Raw genomic sequence first — 18642 nt, forward strand, 5'->3', positions numbered from 1 at the left:
GCATACACCCTGCCATTTATTTCAATGCATGGAGCTGATTATGTGCACAAAGGAACTGTGTGTGAAAATCAACTTCACCACCAAAATTAGGGAAGAGACCATTCCTGGCAAAGGAGCACAGGGAACACATAAAAACTTTTATATGTAGAACAGTTCATGCAGAACACACCATAGCTATGACAGCTATATGCCTGCACATTTCAGACTCTTGCTTTTGAGACAAACAATGGTCCTAACACTTTCACAAGACTAAGGAGAGTGATGACACTTGGTAACTAGAGTCTATGAGCTAAGAAACCCCAAGGTTGTCTTGCTCTGGTTTATGTTACTGAATCTTCTCGTATTCAGATGGCATCATGAACTGAGGTGAGAGGAGCTTGTGAGAATAAAATATGGTAAATTCTATTTATGACCACATTTATTTAACCAACAGAATATATTTAGAGATAAAGTATCGTACTTGTGATTTGCAGGTTCCAATGTGAACATCTGCTTGTTTTATTTAGTCACCCATTTTTTAAAAAATACCGCTCTTCATCTGTAAAACATCCCAGGGCACCAGAAGCTTTCGACTACAACAATCCTGCAGCATGCTTGCTTTGCCTTGCTATAAAGTTCCACGGAGAAAGGCAAATCATTATGCTATAGGGGAAGAAGCCAGCAATGCATATAAATCATTTACTTTTGTGGACAGTGTTCTGGACAGGTTGGATGCCCATTTCATTTCCAATAGGAGTTTGGATTTTGAGAAGGCTCTGGTTCTATCAAAGAGTGCAGAAGCCTTGAGAACCAGTGCAATCATTTGTCAGTGCCTTGTATGAACAGGCTGAGTTTGCTAATAAAAAGGAAGAGCACCTTAGAGAGTGATTGGCACTTGGAATTCGAAGCAAAGGGCTTCCTGAAAGGACGGAGCTAATAGGGGGCTCAACCTTTCACAAAGCCATAAAGATGGCAAAGTAACCAGCTGTGCAAACCTTGGAATAAGGAGCAAAGAAAAATTGGGAATGACTTTGAAAAAGTAAGCTCTGCTTCACAAACACTATGGGGTAGTTACAGCAGCCATTCTAAAAAGGGTAAACTCGCTCGTGTCTGCAAAATCAGGTGAAGTGAAAGTCCCCAAAAGCAATCCAGCTACTTTTTTAAAAAAGCACTCTGCACCAAAAAGGGGGAAAGGGGGGGGGGAAAGCTACCATTTCTCAAGATGCTACCATCAGCTCAACATTACAAGGGGTTTGCCCAAAGGTACTAAGGAGCTTGGTTCAACTGGAACTCTGCATGAATCCTGGGATCGTGTATTTCATTTTGGTTTTGTTCTGAACAACAAGCATGGTGACGCTGCAAGGAAATAATAGAGGAAGCTACAGTGGTTCAAGCTAAGGATACTCCCAATAGAGGAAGTCCCTGCGGTTCCTGCCAAATATTTTCCGCATAGTAATTGCCTTGCAGGGGAATTTACCTGCAGTAATGAGTATATGTAATTGATATGTATGAAAGTTCACGCCTAATTAGTCGCCAAAATGTATAGCATATCTAATGGTAGCGGGCAGCTAGTTTTTCTTAGGCTCCATATTTTGTAAAGACGCTATCCCACCCTGGAGAGTAAACTTAGTGATTTGTGGGACAATCCTTAATTTCAAAATAGATGCAGAAGCTGATGTAATAGTTATTTATGAGGAGGTTTACGAGGGATTCCAAAACTCCTCAACCAGCGTAAGCTAAAACTGTTTTTACACAGCCTAGTGGGTCGCCTATTAAATCTTTTATGCTTTTCCATACAAACAAGTTAGAATGAGGAGCAGCTTGTGTTCATCATGCAGGGCAGTATTTTGTCCCCATTTACCATCTATACAAAATCACTAGGAACCATCATCAGGAAGTCTGGGGCGCAATGTCATCAGTATGTTGACAACACCCAGCTCTATTTTTCTATTAAATCTGAGACAGGCAAGGCTGTGCCTCAGTGCTCCAAGTGGTTTTTTGACAAATACCTTGGATAAACCAAGTATTCTTCGAAATCTTGCCACTTGGGATTACAAATGCTTCTGAGCTTTTTCAAAAGTAGATGACACAACTCGGAAAATCTAGGAAGACCATAACTCAGTTGATGTACACAGCACTTCAGTGGAAGTCTATGACAAAGTCCAACTGCAGAGCAATGTCTTTGCAAAATGACCTGACACCACCAAGCAAAAACAAGTTATACTATCAGCCATCATAATTTGATGTAAGAACTACACCCACAGCTAGAGGCGGGATGAAACCCTTATAGAATCAATAGGAGCCAGCAGAGCTCTGAGGTCTTGGGAATCAACTATTTCCATTGTCTGATGTTGTAACATCCATGCTGTTATCTTTGAGTTCCAATAAATTAATACTTAGCCTGGTTCGAATATATTGTTTTACTTTGATAACCATTTACTCTCTCCTCCACTAATTCTGTTCTCTTTATATATTTCGAAGCAATTTACTCCATTTTGAAATGTTATCCCCAAAGATGCACTTGTTAACCTGCAGAGTTATTCCTCACTGTTCTAAATTTTTGTTAGAATTGACAGACAAGCAATTCATCATTTCCTCCATGATTCATGAACATACACAAGAATTCAGCTGGGCGCTGAAGAACTAAGCCAAGGCAGTAAAATGATAATGTGATGAATCATCCATTTGCTCTGGGAGAGAGATCTGTGTAATCTTTCATTTTCATTCAATGTCCGAAGATAAGTCTCTGTACTCTTGGCTATTTCTGCTTCTACATATCCATTGACTGTGGTATTTCTAGTATGCAGGCAAATCCCATTCCTTGATTCCCCTTATGATATCATTGCTAAGTGACATTTGACAAAATGTTTCCTGCATTTTGCTACTTCCATTTGGCACCATACAAGTGCTGTCACTTTTCTTTCTGATTTGTGGCAGCCTCAGTACATTGTTTCCTGCATTTGGCTCTTGGCAGAACTCATTGCCAGGATAAAGAACTAGGCTGAGGCATTAATACTTTGTGGGCAAAATTCAAAACGTCCTTGCTTTCTTATCACAATGTTTCAAGTCCCTTTGTCAATCCATTTAGAAATGCATATGGAAAGATGAAATAACACTCCCTGACTAAGGCAGTATATGAAACAAAGCAAATAGGGGAAAATATATTTTAATTATGTTAAAACATCCACAAATGTCTACTGATTTTTATGAATCTGATTTCATTTTTATGAATCTCTTAGTCCTGACCCCCATACAGGCACACTTGATAGTGATGCAGGAGAAGGCCTTCTTGGTAGGTGCTCCCAGATTTTGGAACTCGTTTCCTAGAGAAATTACTATCAATCATCATCATCAATTTATTTGTATGTCGCCGTTCCATAGCTATAACCATGTTCAAGTGGCTTGCAACAAGATTAACATCATTACAAACGTAACAAAAATAAATAAAACACACCAAAAAGTACACAACCAAATGGAAACAATAGCCACATAAATCATATGACGGATCTAAAAAAATAAAAAGGTACAAAAAACAATATCAGTATCAATAACAGCAACAACAAACCCCAACCAAAAGCTCTAAACAATACCACAGCCAAAGAGCCTGTTCAGCAGCTTTCGTAGCTGAAGGCAGGCAGGCAGGCAGTCTCCTTTCCTCCCAGGCCAGGTAGGAGAAGGCCAGCAAGGCAGGGAACAGGTCTTCCTGGGCTCTCAGACAAAATTAGACCGACTCCCTCCTTGTTGTCCTTCCACTAGTAGGAGTGGACTTTCTTGTTCTAACAGGCTTTGGGAACTGACCGCTTTTAAGGAAATGGCTGGTACTGTGATGTTTTTATTGTAATAATGTGTATGTTTTAATGTTTGTTTTTATTTTCTTTAATGGTTGCTTTCCCCCTCTGTTTTTAAAGGTAAAGGTAAAGGTACCCCTGCCCGTACGGGCCAGTCTTGACAGACTCTAGGGTTGTGCGCTCATCTCACTCTAGAGGCCGGGAGCCAGCGCTGTCCGCAGTCACTTCCAGGTCACGTGGCCAGCGTGACGAAGCTGCTCCGGCGAACCGGCACCAGAGCAGCACACGGAACGCTGTTTACCTTCCCGCTAGAAAGCGGTACCTATTTATCTACTTGCACTTAATTGTGCTTTCGATCTGCTAGGTGGGCAGGAGCTGCGACCGAACGACGGGAGCTCACCCCGCCGCGGGGATTCGAACCGCTCCTCTGTTTTTAGCTGTTTCTCTTTTAGCTGTAAGCCACTTTGAGTCCCTGTCCCAGGCTGGAGGCAATTAGCAAATATGAATGTTCATGAGATGTTGTCAATAACTTGCTATGTATCCACTGGCCTCTATTTTTATTAAAATATGTCTTGATAATCCACATCTTTATTTAAGTCCACTCATAGGTTGTACGCGGATTAACTGAAGAATGAAACCTCAAGCATTTATTTTATGCATCAAAATAAGCTTCTGAGTGCATATGAGAAATCTATTTCTTGCATGTTAAACACCTGCATTTTCTGGCGCACACGTGATAAAATAATGACAATGTTCTCAGAGTTTTCTCTCATCATTATTGTTTGTTACATGCACGAAAGCTTGCTGAAACACTGTAATTCTGTACACAATGGAATAATCCATAATCAGCAGCTCAGAAAAAAAATCCTTAAAAATAAAAGTCTGGCAATAGACCTAAGAGTGTTTCTAAAATCACTTTTTAGCAATTTAACCATCCTTGACTAACAAAACTGTGGTTCAATGCCTGTGGTTTTGATGCATTTTTAATGAAATTCATTTTCTCTTGTGGTGAAATCAGTTTTAAAAATAATCTATTGCTAAGTAAATCATGCTAGGGACGCGGGTGGCACTGTGGGTAAAACCACAGTGCCTAGGACTTGCCGATCGCATGGTCGGCGGTTCGAATCCCTGCGGCGGGGTGAGCTCCCGTCTTTCGGTCCCAGCTCCTGCCCACCTAGCAGTTCGAAAGCACCCCTAAGTGCAAGTAGATAAATAGGTACAGCTTTATAGCGGGAAGGTAAACGGTGTTTCCGTGTGCTGCGCTGGTGCTGGCTCGCCAGAGCAGCTTCGTCACGCTGGCCACGTGACCCGGAAGTGTCTCCGGACAGCGCTGGCCCCCGGCCTCTTAAGTGAGATGGGCGCACAACCCTAGAGTCGGACATGACTGGCCCGTACGGGCAGGGGTACCTTTACCTTTTTAAGTAAATCACAGAGAGGAAGAGGGATGAACAGGAACTAGAAGAACCCTCCTTTAGTTATTTAATTTTTAATTAGTTTAACTGGGTTATTTAACTTTTCTTTCTTTCTTATTGGGCTTAGTGGCAATCCAGAAAACTCTACAGGTTAAGGCTGGTACATACACTCAACCCATCCAACAATCACTTTCACATAGTGGAGAAATAGGCAACTTCATCTAGTAAAGTAAAGGTAAAGGTACCCCTGCCCGTACGGGCCAGTCTTGCCAGACTCTGGGGTTGTGCGCCCATCTCACTCAAGAGGCCGGGGGCCAGCGCTGTCCGAAGACACTTCCGGGTCACGTGGCCAGCGTGACATCGCTGCTCTGGCGAGCCAGAGCCGCACACGGAAACGCCGTTTACCTTCCCGCCAGTAAGCGGTCCCTATTTATCTACTTGCACCCGGGGGTGCTTTCGAACTGCTAGGTTGGCAGGCGCTGGGACCGAGCAGCGGGAGCGCACCCCGCCGAGGAGGATTCGAACCGCTGACCTTTCGATCGGCAAGCCCTAGGCGCTGAGGCTTTTACCCACAGCGCCACCCGCGTCCCTACTTCATCTAGTAGTTTCATATAAATGCTAATAATATGCTGTAATATAATGGTGGGGTTTTTTTAAGGTTTTTGTTTAAAAAAACACAACCTAGATAAAAATACTGGATCTTGTTTCTCACTGCTTATTTAAAGTTATTTCAACATTTCCAGTGACCTAAGACTTCTTTACTTTCTTCGCATAGCAAACAGCTCATGAGAACTTTATGCCCGCACTGGAATCTGGACCCTTGGTGACAGTTTGCTACTTAAGAGTCACAACATGTCAGCCATATACTGCAATTTAAAGATCAATTAAAAACACACACACACCCAAGTGCTAGGATTGCTCTGTAAGGCTGCAATTCTAAACATGCTTTAGAATAAACCCCACAGGATACAGAAGTTGCTCCTGAGTAAACCTGCCCAAGACTGTGCTGGGCAGCACTGTTAACTACGGGAGGCTGAGTGACTCACTCTTAAGCACAGGCCCTTCTAAGATTTGCTAACTAGTGAGGAATGAACTTGGTGCAGTATTCCATACATTACATCAATGGTGCAGTTAGGGCTCAAACAAGAGGCTGAGGTCTAGGGCCTCACAGTTCCACCTTGACAATTCTGAGAATGGCAGGTGATGAGGGCACTAGCAAAGCACCCCACAGCAGCACCTGGGCCAGCATGGCCATGCTGGAGTTGTCTTATTGTATGTTTATTGTTTCACAAACATCCTTTGTGCTGTGCATCCATGATGACTTGTGCTCATGATGCTACTGGGAAGGTCAGGTGCAATCCCGCTTTTGATACGGTTCACACCTACATAAGTTCTGAGGTGGTCACACTGCTTCACTTTCAGCCACTGCATATCCTGCTACTTTTTCATACCACAGTCATTTTACTTTATTTTTGTCCTGCTTTCCTTGTGCAATAGCTCCTCCAGACATCAATAATGTGGTAACGTTGGAGGAGCATCACAGAATAACTTCTAAAGCAGAATAAATCCACTACTATTATTATGTCAAGAACATGTTGCAGAAGATGCCCACAATAAAACACCAATCTAGAGGCGACCTTCTTTTTTCTCATATATATATATATATATATATATATGGTTAAAGATGCTCATTTTATTATTTTTACTTTTGGAATCTATTATCTGTTTCTACAACAAAACTGTCCTTCTTCCAAAGTAAATGTGTTTGGAATCAACAAAGCAGTCATGATTATACAATGACACTTAAGTGAGTTTAAAATGCTAAATTGTATATGTTCCAAGTTGTTGTTATTATTTTTAAAAAACAAGATTGGAAATTTCTCTCTCTCTCTCTCTCTCTCTCTCTCTCTCTCTCTAATAGCCACCCACACAGAAAATCAAGAATCTAGAGGTTTTTAAAATATGGAATAGCAGTGGGAGAAAGAAAAAAATTACATGACCAACTAAAGCCCCCTCATCTCAAATTACCTAGCTAAACCACTGTATTATTTGTTTAGTTCACAGGGATTAATAACCGCATAGATAATGGCATGAACATATTTTCCACAGGGTAAAGCAGAAACAGCAAGTCTGTCTTTCAAATTAAAGTTTGAAAAAATAAGGTGAATTGTCATCCAAGAGACACTTAAAAATCCTAATCTATAGTTTCTGGGTGTTAGCAAAGTATCTGGTGGATTTATATAGTTGTTCCTAATGCTATACCCACTTAATTGATTTTGCTCATTCTGTCTTTATTGTTGCTTTTTATTGTTAAATGTGGTTTTAATGTAACTTACTGCATAAAGTGGCTCAGGAGTCCTTATGGAATTTAAATTTAAATATAAAATTGAAAACAAATTAAATAAAAATAAAAATTCAACTCAAGTAGTACATGTAGGCACTACATCTAGTCTTCTTCGGTAGCGAATGGTAGCATCAAAAGTAAACTTTTCATGCCCTCATAATCATATCATGCAATAATGGATTCTAGCCATGTCCCAGATTTTCCAGACTGGTGCTGACATCAGAAGGAGCTAGGAAAACTGAAGGCATGGGATATGGCCCATAGCAGCACGAGTTAAAGAAAGAACTTTGACTAATCATTGCCACCTACTTTCTCAGTGCTTGAATGAGTCATCAGCAGTCGTTCTCATTCTCCAAAACTCAGCTTCAGAAGTTTATATACACATAGTATTTTGAATTTGAGTTCACACAACTTAAAAGTTTCCTTTATTAAATATTTGGCACGTGCAAATCCTTCCTTACAGACACACTGTTGATATACACCCCTTCTTTTATTTTGAGGCTCCTAAATTTCACCCTTCCCATTCCTAGCTGGCAATCTGTGAGGCCAGGATGACAGGTTGCTGGGATGGCTCAAAGGATCACTGCTCTGAATCAGCCCCAGGTGACAAGAGTCCAATGAAGTTCTCATTTGGACATGGAAATGTATAGATGCAAGTTAGTAAGTAAGTAAATTGGAGGCCTGAAATCACCTCGAGACAAGAAATGTCAGTTTTGGGGGGAAACACGCCACTGTAGAAAAGCTATCACCACTCTCAATAAAGCACATTTAATTAACCCAGGCCTTCACTTTCAGACAGACTCTTTTCTTCAAGATTGAGTCTGTCTGCATATGGTATACAAAACTCAGAATTCAGCTCAGTGGGTTTTTTAAGAAATGTAGTATGAAGTGATGCTGGAGCCCTCCTGTTTACATTGGAGCACATTATGAAAGGAACTTGGCTTTGCTACATGGAGGAATCTTCCTAACAGACTGAAAAAAGCAGGGAGCAATAAGGAAGGGCAAATGGCAATAAAGCAGAGGCTCGATTACCTACAAATCGCTAGAAAACAATTCTAGTGCTTTCGTTTTAAAACATACCTGATTGTTCCATCAAAAGGTAAGGTCGTCCACCACATGTTTAAGGGTGCCATATAATCCTCCGTTGTGGAGCTCTAAAAGGCCTTTTAAAGAAAACTCTTGCCTGTCAGATCCATTCTGTCTGGGACAGCTGCATATCCTGCACTGTGTATCTAAAGAGGATGGGGCAGGCAGCTCTAGGATGTATGTATTGCCCTGGTTAACATAATGAATGAATCTGTCAGTCACTCTCGTCTTGGAAGAGCGCTTGCCTCCCCTCCTCCCCTCTGGAACCTCAGAAGGGTTCCTTGGCTACGCTCGGGGAGTCCCACTGACATCACTGTTGCTTGCTCAGCTGCCATAGATGGCAGTTGGACTGGGTGGAATGGCTGAGGGCATGATGGGTGTAGCACGTGTGGAATGCCTAACATGAGAGTCCACAGGTGTGGGTGACAGGGAACAGTTTACATCGGTTGCTATGGAACCATGATTGGCTTACACATCTTCAGAGCCCACAGGAGGCTCGCTGAGGAGAAATGGCAGCGATTTTTTAATAGACTCCATGAAATCAATCCTTGAAGAACGTCTGGAGTCAAAGGCTAAAAAGGTTTGGCTGACTTAATGTTACATGATATATGTAAGCAAGTCATCTACAAGAACGTAAAATTAGCGTCGCTTTTCAGTCGGAGCTGATCACAAGAAACTACTCTTTAAGTCTCTCATTTAAGGTTGTTTATGTACATAGTAACATAATGGCAACCCCTGAGCAAATCTACCAACAATGAAAAGCAACTAATTTTTCTGAAAGACGAAAGAGGGATTGTGAAGCAGAGAGACATGAAGGGAGAAACGCTGCCTCTTATTTTTCTGAACTTCTAAAAAGAAAACCTGATGTTCTTCTTTTAAAACGTGTCTGCCTCTAGGTCTTTGGCACAAGCTGACTGTTGGGAGGGCCAGCAATCTATTTAATGACTGCATTGACGTCAATAGCATAACTGAAATACTTAGTAAGATGCATGATTCCAACTTTCAGGGGGTGTGTATTTCTAAGCAATGGGAAAATGAGAAGTGGATTCTCTGTGGGAATGAACTAGCCTTGCAGTGCCGGAAATGAAGCCACTATTGTAGCCAGGATCATTGGACACTAGTCAGTTAATTTGGGGTGGGCTGGGGGGACTTTAAGTATTATCTGACAAAAGAACTATTCTTCATTTTCTCCAGCAGACTTCATGTATATTTTAAAGATCGCAATATTTTCATTTACAATGCAAAATGACAGCTTATCTTGTTGGCTGTTCCCAGCTATCTGCAACAACATCAAGCTTCATTAGAAATTTCTTTTTAATTTTTTAAAAAGCTTTCACATTAAAAACAAAACAATTGAGAGGCACCGTTGAGTTTCCTAATTTAGATTTCTACCAGTAGGAATCTACTGTGTTATGTTTTCAAAAACACACAGTGTAATCTAGCCAGTCTAAATTATTTTAAAGCCAGAGGAAGGACCATAGCTCAATGGAAGAGGCCATGCTTTTCATGCAAAAGATCCTGGGTTCAAAACCTGGCATTTTCACAAAGAAATAGCAGAGACTTGTCTGGAAGCCTGAACAGCTGATGCCAGTAAGTATATATACAATAGTCAGCAAAATGGACTAATGGTTTAAGTTGGTATAAGGCAGTTTCCTATCTTTACCACCCATTTATTGGAAAGTGACCCCCTCTGAACTTTATCAGACAGACTCATCTCTGAGTAGTCATGTTTAGGATTGTTGTGCAAGCCCAGACATTTCAGTGGCACATGCTTAGCTTTCCTGTTGAATCGGGAATTGTGGGTAGGAAGGTGGAAATATCTAAATTAATGGTTCTTGTTAGTCTGAGTAGCACTGAGTTAGAAACAAAAGAGGAATGCAAATGGATAAAATTGATGGTAATTGCAGCCAGACAGGTTATAGCGAGTAATTGGAAAAATGCAGAAGAGCTAGGGGGTGAACCAATGGAGGGAAAAATTGAAAAATATTATAATCTTAGAATATCTAACTGTGAAGATACATAAAATGAAAGGGTTTAAGGTCAGTGAGAAGGAGGAGGATTGGTTTGAGAAAATATTGACTTATTTGGGCAGGTTTGAACAATTTGGGGCAATTAAAATGTTAAAAGTTAAATAAACCTTGTGGAGGGAGGAGTGTTAAGGTATATAGAATTGTACATATGGTTGATTTGAATATGTTATTATTGATTATGTATACCCAATGTATCAGCCACCTGGGGGTTTTCACTGTTTGTTTTCACTGTTTGTGTTTTGGTTGTTGGTAAAAAAAAACACACAACCAAAAAAAAAACTTTCCTATTGAAGTCTGTGTTACTTGCGTGATTAATCTTGGCTTGCTTCTATCCCTCCTTACTTATGTGATGGTGATATTAGCCATTTTCAAGTATGTGTTAAATTTAGATATTTAGCATGAAACCACCCTACTATAAATTCTATATTAACATTTTTATTTTTTGCATCTGAACTGGTTTTCATAGAAGTAACATAACTTCTGATCTTTTTGTCACAAAGGCAGTAATTTTATATCCCTGTATTCCTAGTATAGAGCTGTCCTATTACTAGAGGTCAACTTAAATGGCTTCAGTTTAGACCTACCAGGATACAGTTAGTAGTATATGGGTCTGAGAGATTTGGGTTCAAATCCTACACAGACTCATTCTGTGGCCTTAGGGAAATCACTGCTCTACCGTGATTCCTTTGTGCCTACCTCATAAGGTTATTTGTGCAAGAAAACCACAGTGAAGACTATGAAGTACTCTGCAAGTGATATATGACAAACAGTTATAGTATTTTATCCTGCATAACTGAGTAGGTGCATGAATTAGCGTCTATATCCCAAAGCATCAGTATGCATACCCTGAGCTAGGTGAGAAAATCCTCAGAGATTGTCATGAGATTTGGGGCTATGATGGCAAATTCCTACAGCTCATTTACTATATGCACATCCATAATCTATATGGATTAAAATAAAAAGTTCTCAAAATAGTTGTACAATTTGGTTATGATGATATTTTAGATAATTTACAACCTAGCCATTTATCTTTTTCTTTGGACTTTCATGCACAAGAAGACACCCATATAAAAAAGTACATTTGATTGTTCATGTAAAGGCATGTTTAAGGAGTTTAAGAAAAAGCCAGCTGATGCAGTAATAAAGGAAAAACACCATTTCACACCTGCTCGTAACAGCAGAGCTTTTACTATACTTAAAACCCATGAGCCTTGGGAAACTATGCAATTTGTTGCACACATCGACAAGCTAATGTTGCAAAGCATAAAAGCCAGATTTTGTACTGTTGGGCATGTCATTCATTATCATGCTGCATTTATTTTCTTTTGAAAACACTTGTGGAGCTTTCTCTTTTTGTCTCTCTCCCTCCCCACCCTCAATCTGTTTCTGTAACAATTCACTGTCATAATAAAATGATTCCATCCTTTAAAAATTATGCTACAGCCCCATCAGACTCAAGTAATACCTGCACAGTCCAATATTATATATGTCTACTCAGAAGTAAGAACTCCACTGTGTTCAGTGAGGCTCACTGACAGGAACTCATACTGGAGATGCCGATTTAATCTGTAAAATAATTCATCTCAGGGTGGTCTATAACATAATTTAGCTTTCAGTTCAAGTAAAACATTTATACCTAATTTGTTTATTTAGAACTATCCCCTTCTTTAAATAAACATTTATACAAGAGTTACATTACAGCTTTGTCTACTGCCAAAATATCACAGAATGATCACTCCAATATTCACAAGACAGTGATGCGGGATTGAGGATTTAGAACTATCCTAAACTTTCATTTTTCTTTCAACAGCAATGTTGATGATTAAAGAGTTTGCTTGTCCATTTGTACGAAAGGTCAAAATTGATTTTATTTTCTATAGTATTTTCACAGGTAAACATACTCCTTTTAAAAAAGAACGGATGCTAAGTCTTTTCCCCACTCCTTGTCCGTTTCACCTGAACTCCACCATACCTCCGGACTCATGGCATGGTTTAAGTTTCAAACATTTGGAATACCTTGATGGAGTGTGTGTGTGTGTGTGTGTGTGTGTGTGTGTGTGTGTGACTTAAATTCACAAACTGCTCAACTATAACATAGGAAAGTGCCTTATACTTTGGTTTACCTAGTTCATTATTGTCTACAGTGACATCCAGCATCTCCCAGTATTTGAGATACAGGTCTTTCCTAGTCATACAAGGTGGTGTCATGGATGAAACCTGCAATCTTTTGCATGCAAAGCATTTGCTCAGCCACTGACCTATGGTTCTTCCCCATGCTTCTTTGCCAGCCCCCACACTTGAGGGGAAAAATACGTATTTACCTGGTGGAGGGTAGAAGAGCTAAAGGCACCATAGAAGCAAATAGTGCAAGGAGCTTGACTGTAAGTTCCAGCGTTCTTGGCAGGCAAGGATGTGTAGAACAGGTCATTTCAAGGCAAGGAGAGATTCCAAAATGCTCAGCAGTACTGTGCTGAAATCTGTCCTGATCAATTTCTCGAAATTGTTCTTCATATGCAAAAGAGGCTTCCATTTTTTCTACCTCATTGTCCAGGCAGCTTAGAATTTCTGTGGGTTTTGAGCTTACCTTATTCCTGCAAGGTGGCCAAGGATAGTATATCTGTTTGCCTTTCCAGTAAACATTTCTCCAGCATTCTGCAGCGTGTCTCTGGCTGCTGTACTTCCTGAGCTGAAAAAGCCCTCTGGAAGGAAGTCTTCTCCTGGGCTTTGATTAAGTGCAGGCACCCAGGAGGCAGCAAAGTCAGACCACTGGCGAGATGATTTGAAGAATGAAAGGTCACTCACAATTCCTTCTTGGCCACCGCAAAAGTAAGGCAAGCATGACAAAAACCCACAACTCATCCACGATAATTTCATTGAAAGTTTCTTTTGCCTTTGATTATTTTTTGAATACAATTTCTTTTCTCACTAGCTGCTGGAGAATGGCTGAAAAAAACATATAGAAGAAATGCTACATCATGTTACTACCACTCAGCTATAATGAATATGCCCCATGCATCTACAGTGGTACCTCGGGTTAAGAACTTAATTCGTTCCGGAGGTCTGTTCTTAACCTGAAACTGTTCTTAACCTTAACTTTAACTAATGGGGCCTCCCACTGCCGCCGTGCGATTTCTGTTCTCATCCTGAAGAAAAGTTCTTAACCCGAGGTACTATTTCTGGGTTAGCAGAGTCTGTAACCTGAAGTGTCTGTAACCTGAAGCATCTGTAACCCGAGGTTCCACTGTATTCCCATATGCATCCGAGGCTGACATAGCATGAGACTGCTTCCAGCTGATAGTGGAACTGCAACTTCTCAGAAGCATTAACAGCATGGAAGCAGCATGTAACTGTATGAATGCAGTGGTACATTTTTGCATATATATTTTTGCTGCCAAGGGTTGTGGTACAGCAACTTGGATCAGTAACAATATCTATTATATTACTGTTGCCTTGAACTAAAAGTTTGTCACACAGTTGCAGAACAGATGTTCCCACAAACTAGATTTATTTATTTGTCAAATACTTGCCTTTTTGACCCCTTAAGAGTCTTTTTAATTTGTGAAAACAGTTCTGTGTGTTCCTGTGGTCTGTAATTACAACAAAATTAAGGGGGGGGGGAATCTGGCTGGATTTTAGGACAAAGCACAGGGTGTATTCCTAATGCATGTTATTCGTCCTCTCTGTAGCTTTAAGACTAAGGAAAACATCTCATGACAAGACTGGACAGCTGTTTAAAAGAACATTAAATTAGTAGTATAGTGTAGTAACAGAATGTGAGCTGGGAAAACTCCAGTTCAAATCCTGCCCGAGCCACAAGCTCACTGAGTAGGCATAGGCAAGCCAGTATTTTTTCTGCCTCAGCTCCCCACTGGCAAAATGGAGATATTAGCAAAGGCCTACCTTACAGGGTTGCCATAAAGTTTTCTGCCATGTTGTGCATGAAGCATTTTCAATATTAAAAATGCACTAAACATTATATCTGTGTTGAATATTACTCTGTCCTGTCCGAGAGGTGGCTCCGTCGGTAGAGCGTGTGACTCTTCCTCTCAGGGTTGTGGGTTGAGACCTCACATTGGGCAAAAGATTCCTGCATTGCAGGGCGTTGGGCTAGATTTATCTTTGTGGTCCCTTCAAACTCTACAATTCCACAATTCTACGATTCTATGCTCCGCTGTGGGGCAAAGAAACTCCTTGTATAATCTTTTAAGAAAACATAATGAGTGAAGAATTGCCGTTTGCTTGCCAAGTTCTGGAAATTCTATTTAGTGCCAAGAAATGTGTTGTGTTCATTTCCAGTGCAAATGCTGAACGAGGTCTGCCTCCTTCACCAAGGAACATTACACTTGTCAGCTGGCTTTAAGCATTTTGTGCTTCTCACAACAGGATACAAGTCACACTTCTAAAGCAAAGAGAACAATCTCCTCTGATTCAACTGATGTTAGTTGATTGTGTGTCTTCTATGATGATGTGAAGGGAGTACCTAGCCTTGTTAACAAGAGAAGCAACCCGTGATGGAAAATAATATTGATCTGCCAGGAAACACCACTCGTATACTTTAAATATCTGTGCATCTTTCTTAGACACTTGGACAAAATAAAAATAAATTTGCACCTAGTTTGTTACAGGCATGAGGAAACTGACCCTGCAGATGTTGCTGGACTACATGATTCCTGACCACTGGCCATGTTCTGGGGCTGATGGGAGTTCCTCACCCCTACTCTATAAGTATATTGTTTCAAATAATGGGCAAGGTAAACATGTATCTCCACTAAAATAAAACTTAAAAGCAAAGTACAGTAATCTATAGTGTAGTTTGCACTTAAAAAAAAAAGAGAACCAAATTAGTGCAATTAATATAAAGAGACATGGTCGTATCCAACCAAGATGTCCTTTTTGCTTGCACAATGCAAATTCCTCTCCCTCTTCTGTTCATGCTCCATACCCATTCCAGATGTGCTCCGGGGACCGGAAGAACCTCCAGAACAGATTATGGTGGCACACAGGGAGAAGAGTGTCCTTGCACAAATGGGGTGACCTTGTTGGAAACAACCCCAAAGTAGATGAATGCATATATTGAACTAGTGGTTAAGGACATGTGAAATTCTGAAATTGCTATGAACACAGTGGACAGCATTCGGGGGGGAAAGGTATGCAAAGATCAATATTATCTTTTTAAACTACTGACTAGGATTAAATCTTAGGACTTATAATTGGGAAAATATTTTGAAGAGTCCAGGAATGTTTTCATGATTATCACAGCCTGAATTTTTATAGTCACAAGCCACATGGGTTGACACACCAGGGAATTATAACTTGGTGTGTATTGTTTTCACTAGGCATAGAACTGTTTCTATTATTTGTATTTTTTTCTTCTCCCTGTGACTAAATATCAACATTTTGACCAGATATGTGTAGCAGGGATCTTTAAGGGGATCCTGCATTTTAAAAGAAAGCAGAAACAAAAAAGACCATATGTGAAATTATTGTCTTTCAAAGGAATACTTGTGAAATGATAAAAAGTAACATTGTGTTGGCATTTGAGGTGCATGGAAGAACTGGGAGCTTCTTCACTCATGATTACACAAGCAATATTCAGTATTGTTATACCTGAGCAGTCAAATGCCATACAACCATTGCTAAGGCATGAATGATGAGGATTGAACTGCATTTTTCAATGAGAAAAGATTGCTGTTTCAGTTTGAGGATGATTCAATACCCCGCCCCCCTGCACGAGAATCACAACAAAAAATGGGAAACAACACTGCTCCTTGTTTCTCAAACAACCTGAAAGTGTCAACAGAACCCCCACAGAGACGATAGTCTTTTGTTGGGTAAAATAATTTACTCTGCCATAGCATGAAACAGAAGCCAGAAGAAATAAATATATATATATATATAGATAGATAGATATGTATATATATATTGCTGACCCTACTGAAAAAAGTATTTAACTTCTTGATCTCTAGTCTTTCTTTTTTCTGAAAGCTGGCAAGAAATATGTCACATTTATCCAAACGAACAGAAACTCTCTTATTAAGTTTAATGGTTGCTGTCTGGGATTCTAAATGGCCATCTGTTTCCAAATTAATCACACTTCCTAAATTCGGGCATCATTTCCTCTCCCCGCCTTTTAGAGTAAACTAAACATTTAAAAATGTATGGATTTGCTTATGTACCATTGGAAGATAAGAACATATGTTGTTATTAGATGCATTATCCAAATATCAAGGCATAGTATTGATGGGAGCCCAATCACGCAGAGGAATTGCTGAACAAAGTGTTAGCTTTAGAAGCATAGTGGTAAAGTTGTACAGCCAACAGAACTGGGGCCAGGACTGGCAGTCTTGTGTCCTGGAAGCAAGAAGTGAGTACTGGCATGTATAAAGAGCTGAGATGATGGTGACCTATGCCAATGACAATGTGTCCTATGAAGGAAGTTGGAAGGAACAAAAGGATGAGTGACAAAAACCATGAGTAATTTCTAGAATTGTTAAGAGAAGCTGTCTTTGAGCTTCGTAGCAGTATCCTTGGTTCCAGCTGATGCCTCTTGCATAAGAAGACAACAAGGCATAGCACTTGCACCAGTATCCCAGCACTGATCATCAGTAAAGGGTTTTTGTTGTTCTTGCTGGCAGCCATCTGTCTCAAGAGACAATGGAGAATGCCTCTGGGGCTGAAGTCAAACCGCTGCGCTAGCAGCAGCTAAGTGACTTCTCCAGGGCACAAGCCTGGGCAGTGTGTATGGAGGTCCTGGGCTGCCCAGATGACAAGACCCCTCCCCCCGGCCTCACTGATGTGGTCCAAAGGAAAGCAGAGCAATATGTTTGACACCACCTTGGCTGCAGGAGTTGCTGGAAGGAGGCATACAAGGTCCATCCAATCATCTTAGGGACTCCACTCCCAAAGATATCCCACAAGGCAGCAAAGGTTTAGGATCAGAGTTTTCCTTCTCCTAGATGGGTTACCTTCTCAGATTGACAAGACCCATCTGCCCTTCACTTCCCCCTACAGCACGTGCAGAAAACTGCCTTCTTGACTGTTGGGACCCACTAATGGTCTTGTCCACTCAATCCGCCAGAGCCTGTCTTTGCATGTAGGGAAAGTCCCTAACTCACTCAGGGTTTCTTGAATGAAGGCTTATGCTTAGGGCTCTTGCATGGCCCAAGAAGGCATATACAGTTATGAGTAGGCCTGCTGCATGAAATTTGAAAAGGCTTTTTCATAGTCCAAGACGACTTATGAATGATTAATGAAATGCAATACAGTATTTCAGCTTAAGAACACACTGCCAACAGTTAGGTACAGCCAACATGGGGTCACCAACTTGTTGCCTTGTGGTGCACCTATGCCTGCAAAAGTCTTCCCTGTTGTCCACATGACCCCCTTTTCCCTGCTGAAATTAGGCTTCAAAGAAGCATTGGAACCAATGGAATGGGTTGCTCTGCATGTTTAGTTGCAGGATGTGTGTGCTGCCCATGAGTTTCTTCTGTTTGCCCCCAAAAGTTAGTGACCCCTGCTGTATCTGCACAAAGAATTTAAGACAGTGAAATGCATCACTCTGCTACAGAAGTCTCTATGTAAAGTTGTATAACCAGGTTGGTCACAAATCAAGTGTAAAGCCACCACACATTACATCACTGAATCTTTTCCTATATCTCTTCTTTTCTATTACTGTTTCCCTCTTCTTCCAGCTAATGTGTTGCATGCATATCTTGCCATCTGCTGGATTCTCTATATCCAGTTTTCTCAATGGACAGTCACTAACCTTTCCACAATAACAATCTTCTTAGTCACAAACCATTGCACATTTTTTAAAAAGTGCTTCTCCTGGATTACCCACTCGAGTTACAGTGATAGAATTGTCAAATAGTTTTCTATCCACCTCTCATGAAAGACCAGAAGAAATACAAAGAAACAAGGGGGAAGCACTGCAGTTCTGATTATATTCTGTACAATTATGACACAGATTTGCTCTATGCTGTAAATGTACCTAGCCCTGATGA

The 18642-nt window shown here is 40.6% G+C and overlaps 1 protein-coding gene across 4 annotated transcripts in view; it reads right to left on the minus strand.

Moving 5' to 3' along the window:
- PDE4B (phosphodiesterase 4B) overlaps nt 1-18642 on the minus strand; it is a 245354-nt gene that overhangs the window by 34151 nt on the left and 192561 nt on the right. The window contains exon 1 of one of the 4 annotated variants that reach the window (XM_053392157.1): nt 13224-13240. The exons of 2 other annotated variants lie outside the window; for them this stretch is intronic. Coding sequence is in view for 1 of the 2 variants with exons in the window: in XM_053392156.1 (XP_053248131.1) it covers nt 8604-8616 (13 nt within the window). In the remaining variant the exon portion in view is untranslated. Of the gene's footprint in view, nt 1-8603; nt 8928-13223; nt 13241-18642 lie in introns of those variants that run through there. One more of the 4 variants, XM_053392156.1, reaches the window with a different exon arrangement.

The sequence above is a fragment of the Podarcis raffonei genome, chromosome 6 (assembly GCF_027172205.1).
Source record: "Podarcis raffonei isolate rPodRaf1 chromosome 6, rPodRaf1.pri, whole genome shotgun sequence".
NCBI lineage: Eukaryota > Metazoa > Chordata > Lepidosauria > Squamata > Lacertidae > Podarcis > Podarcis raffonei.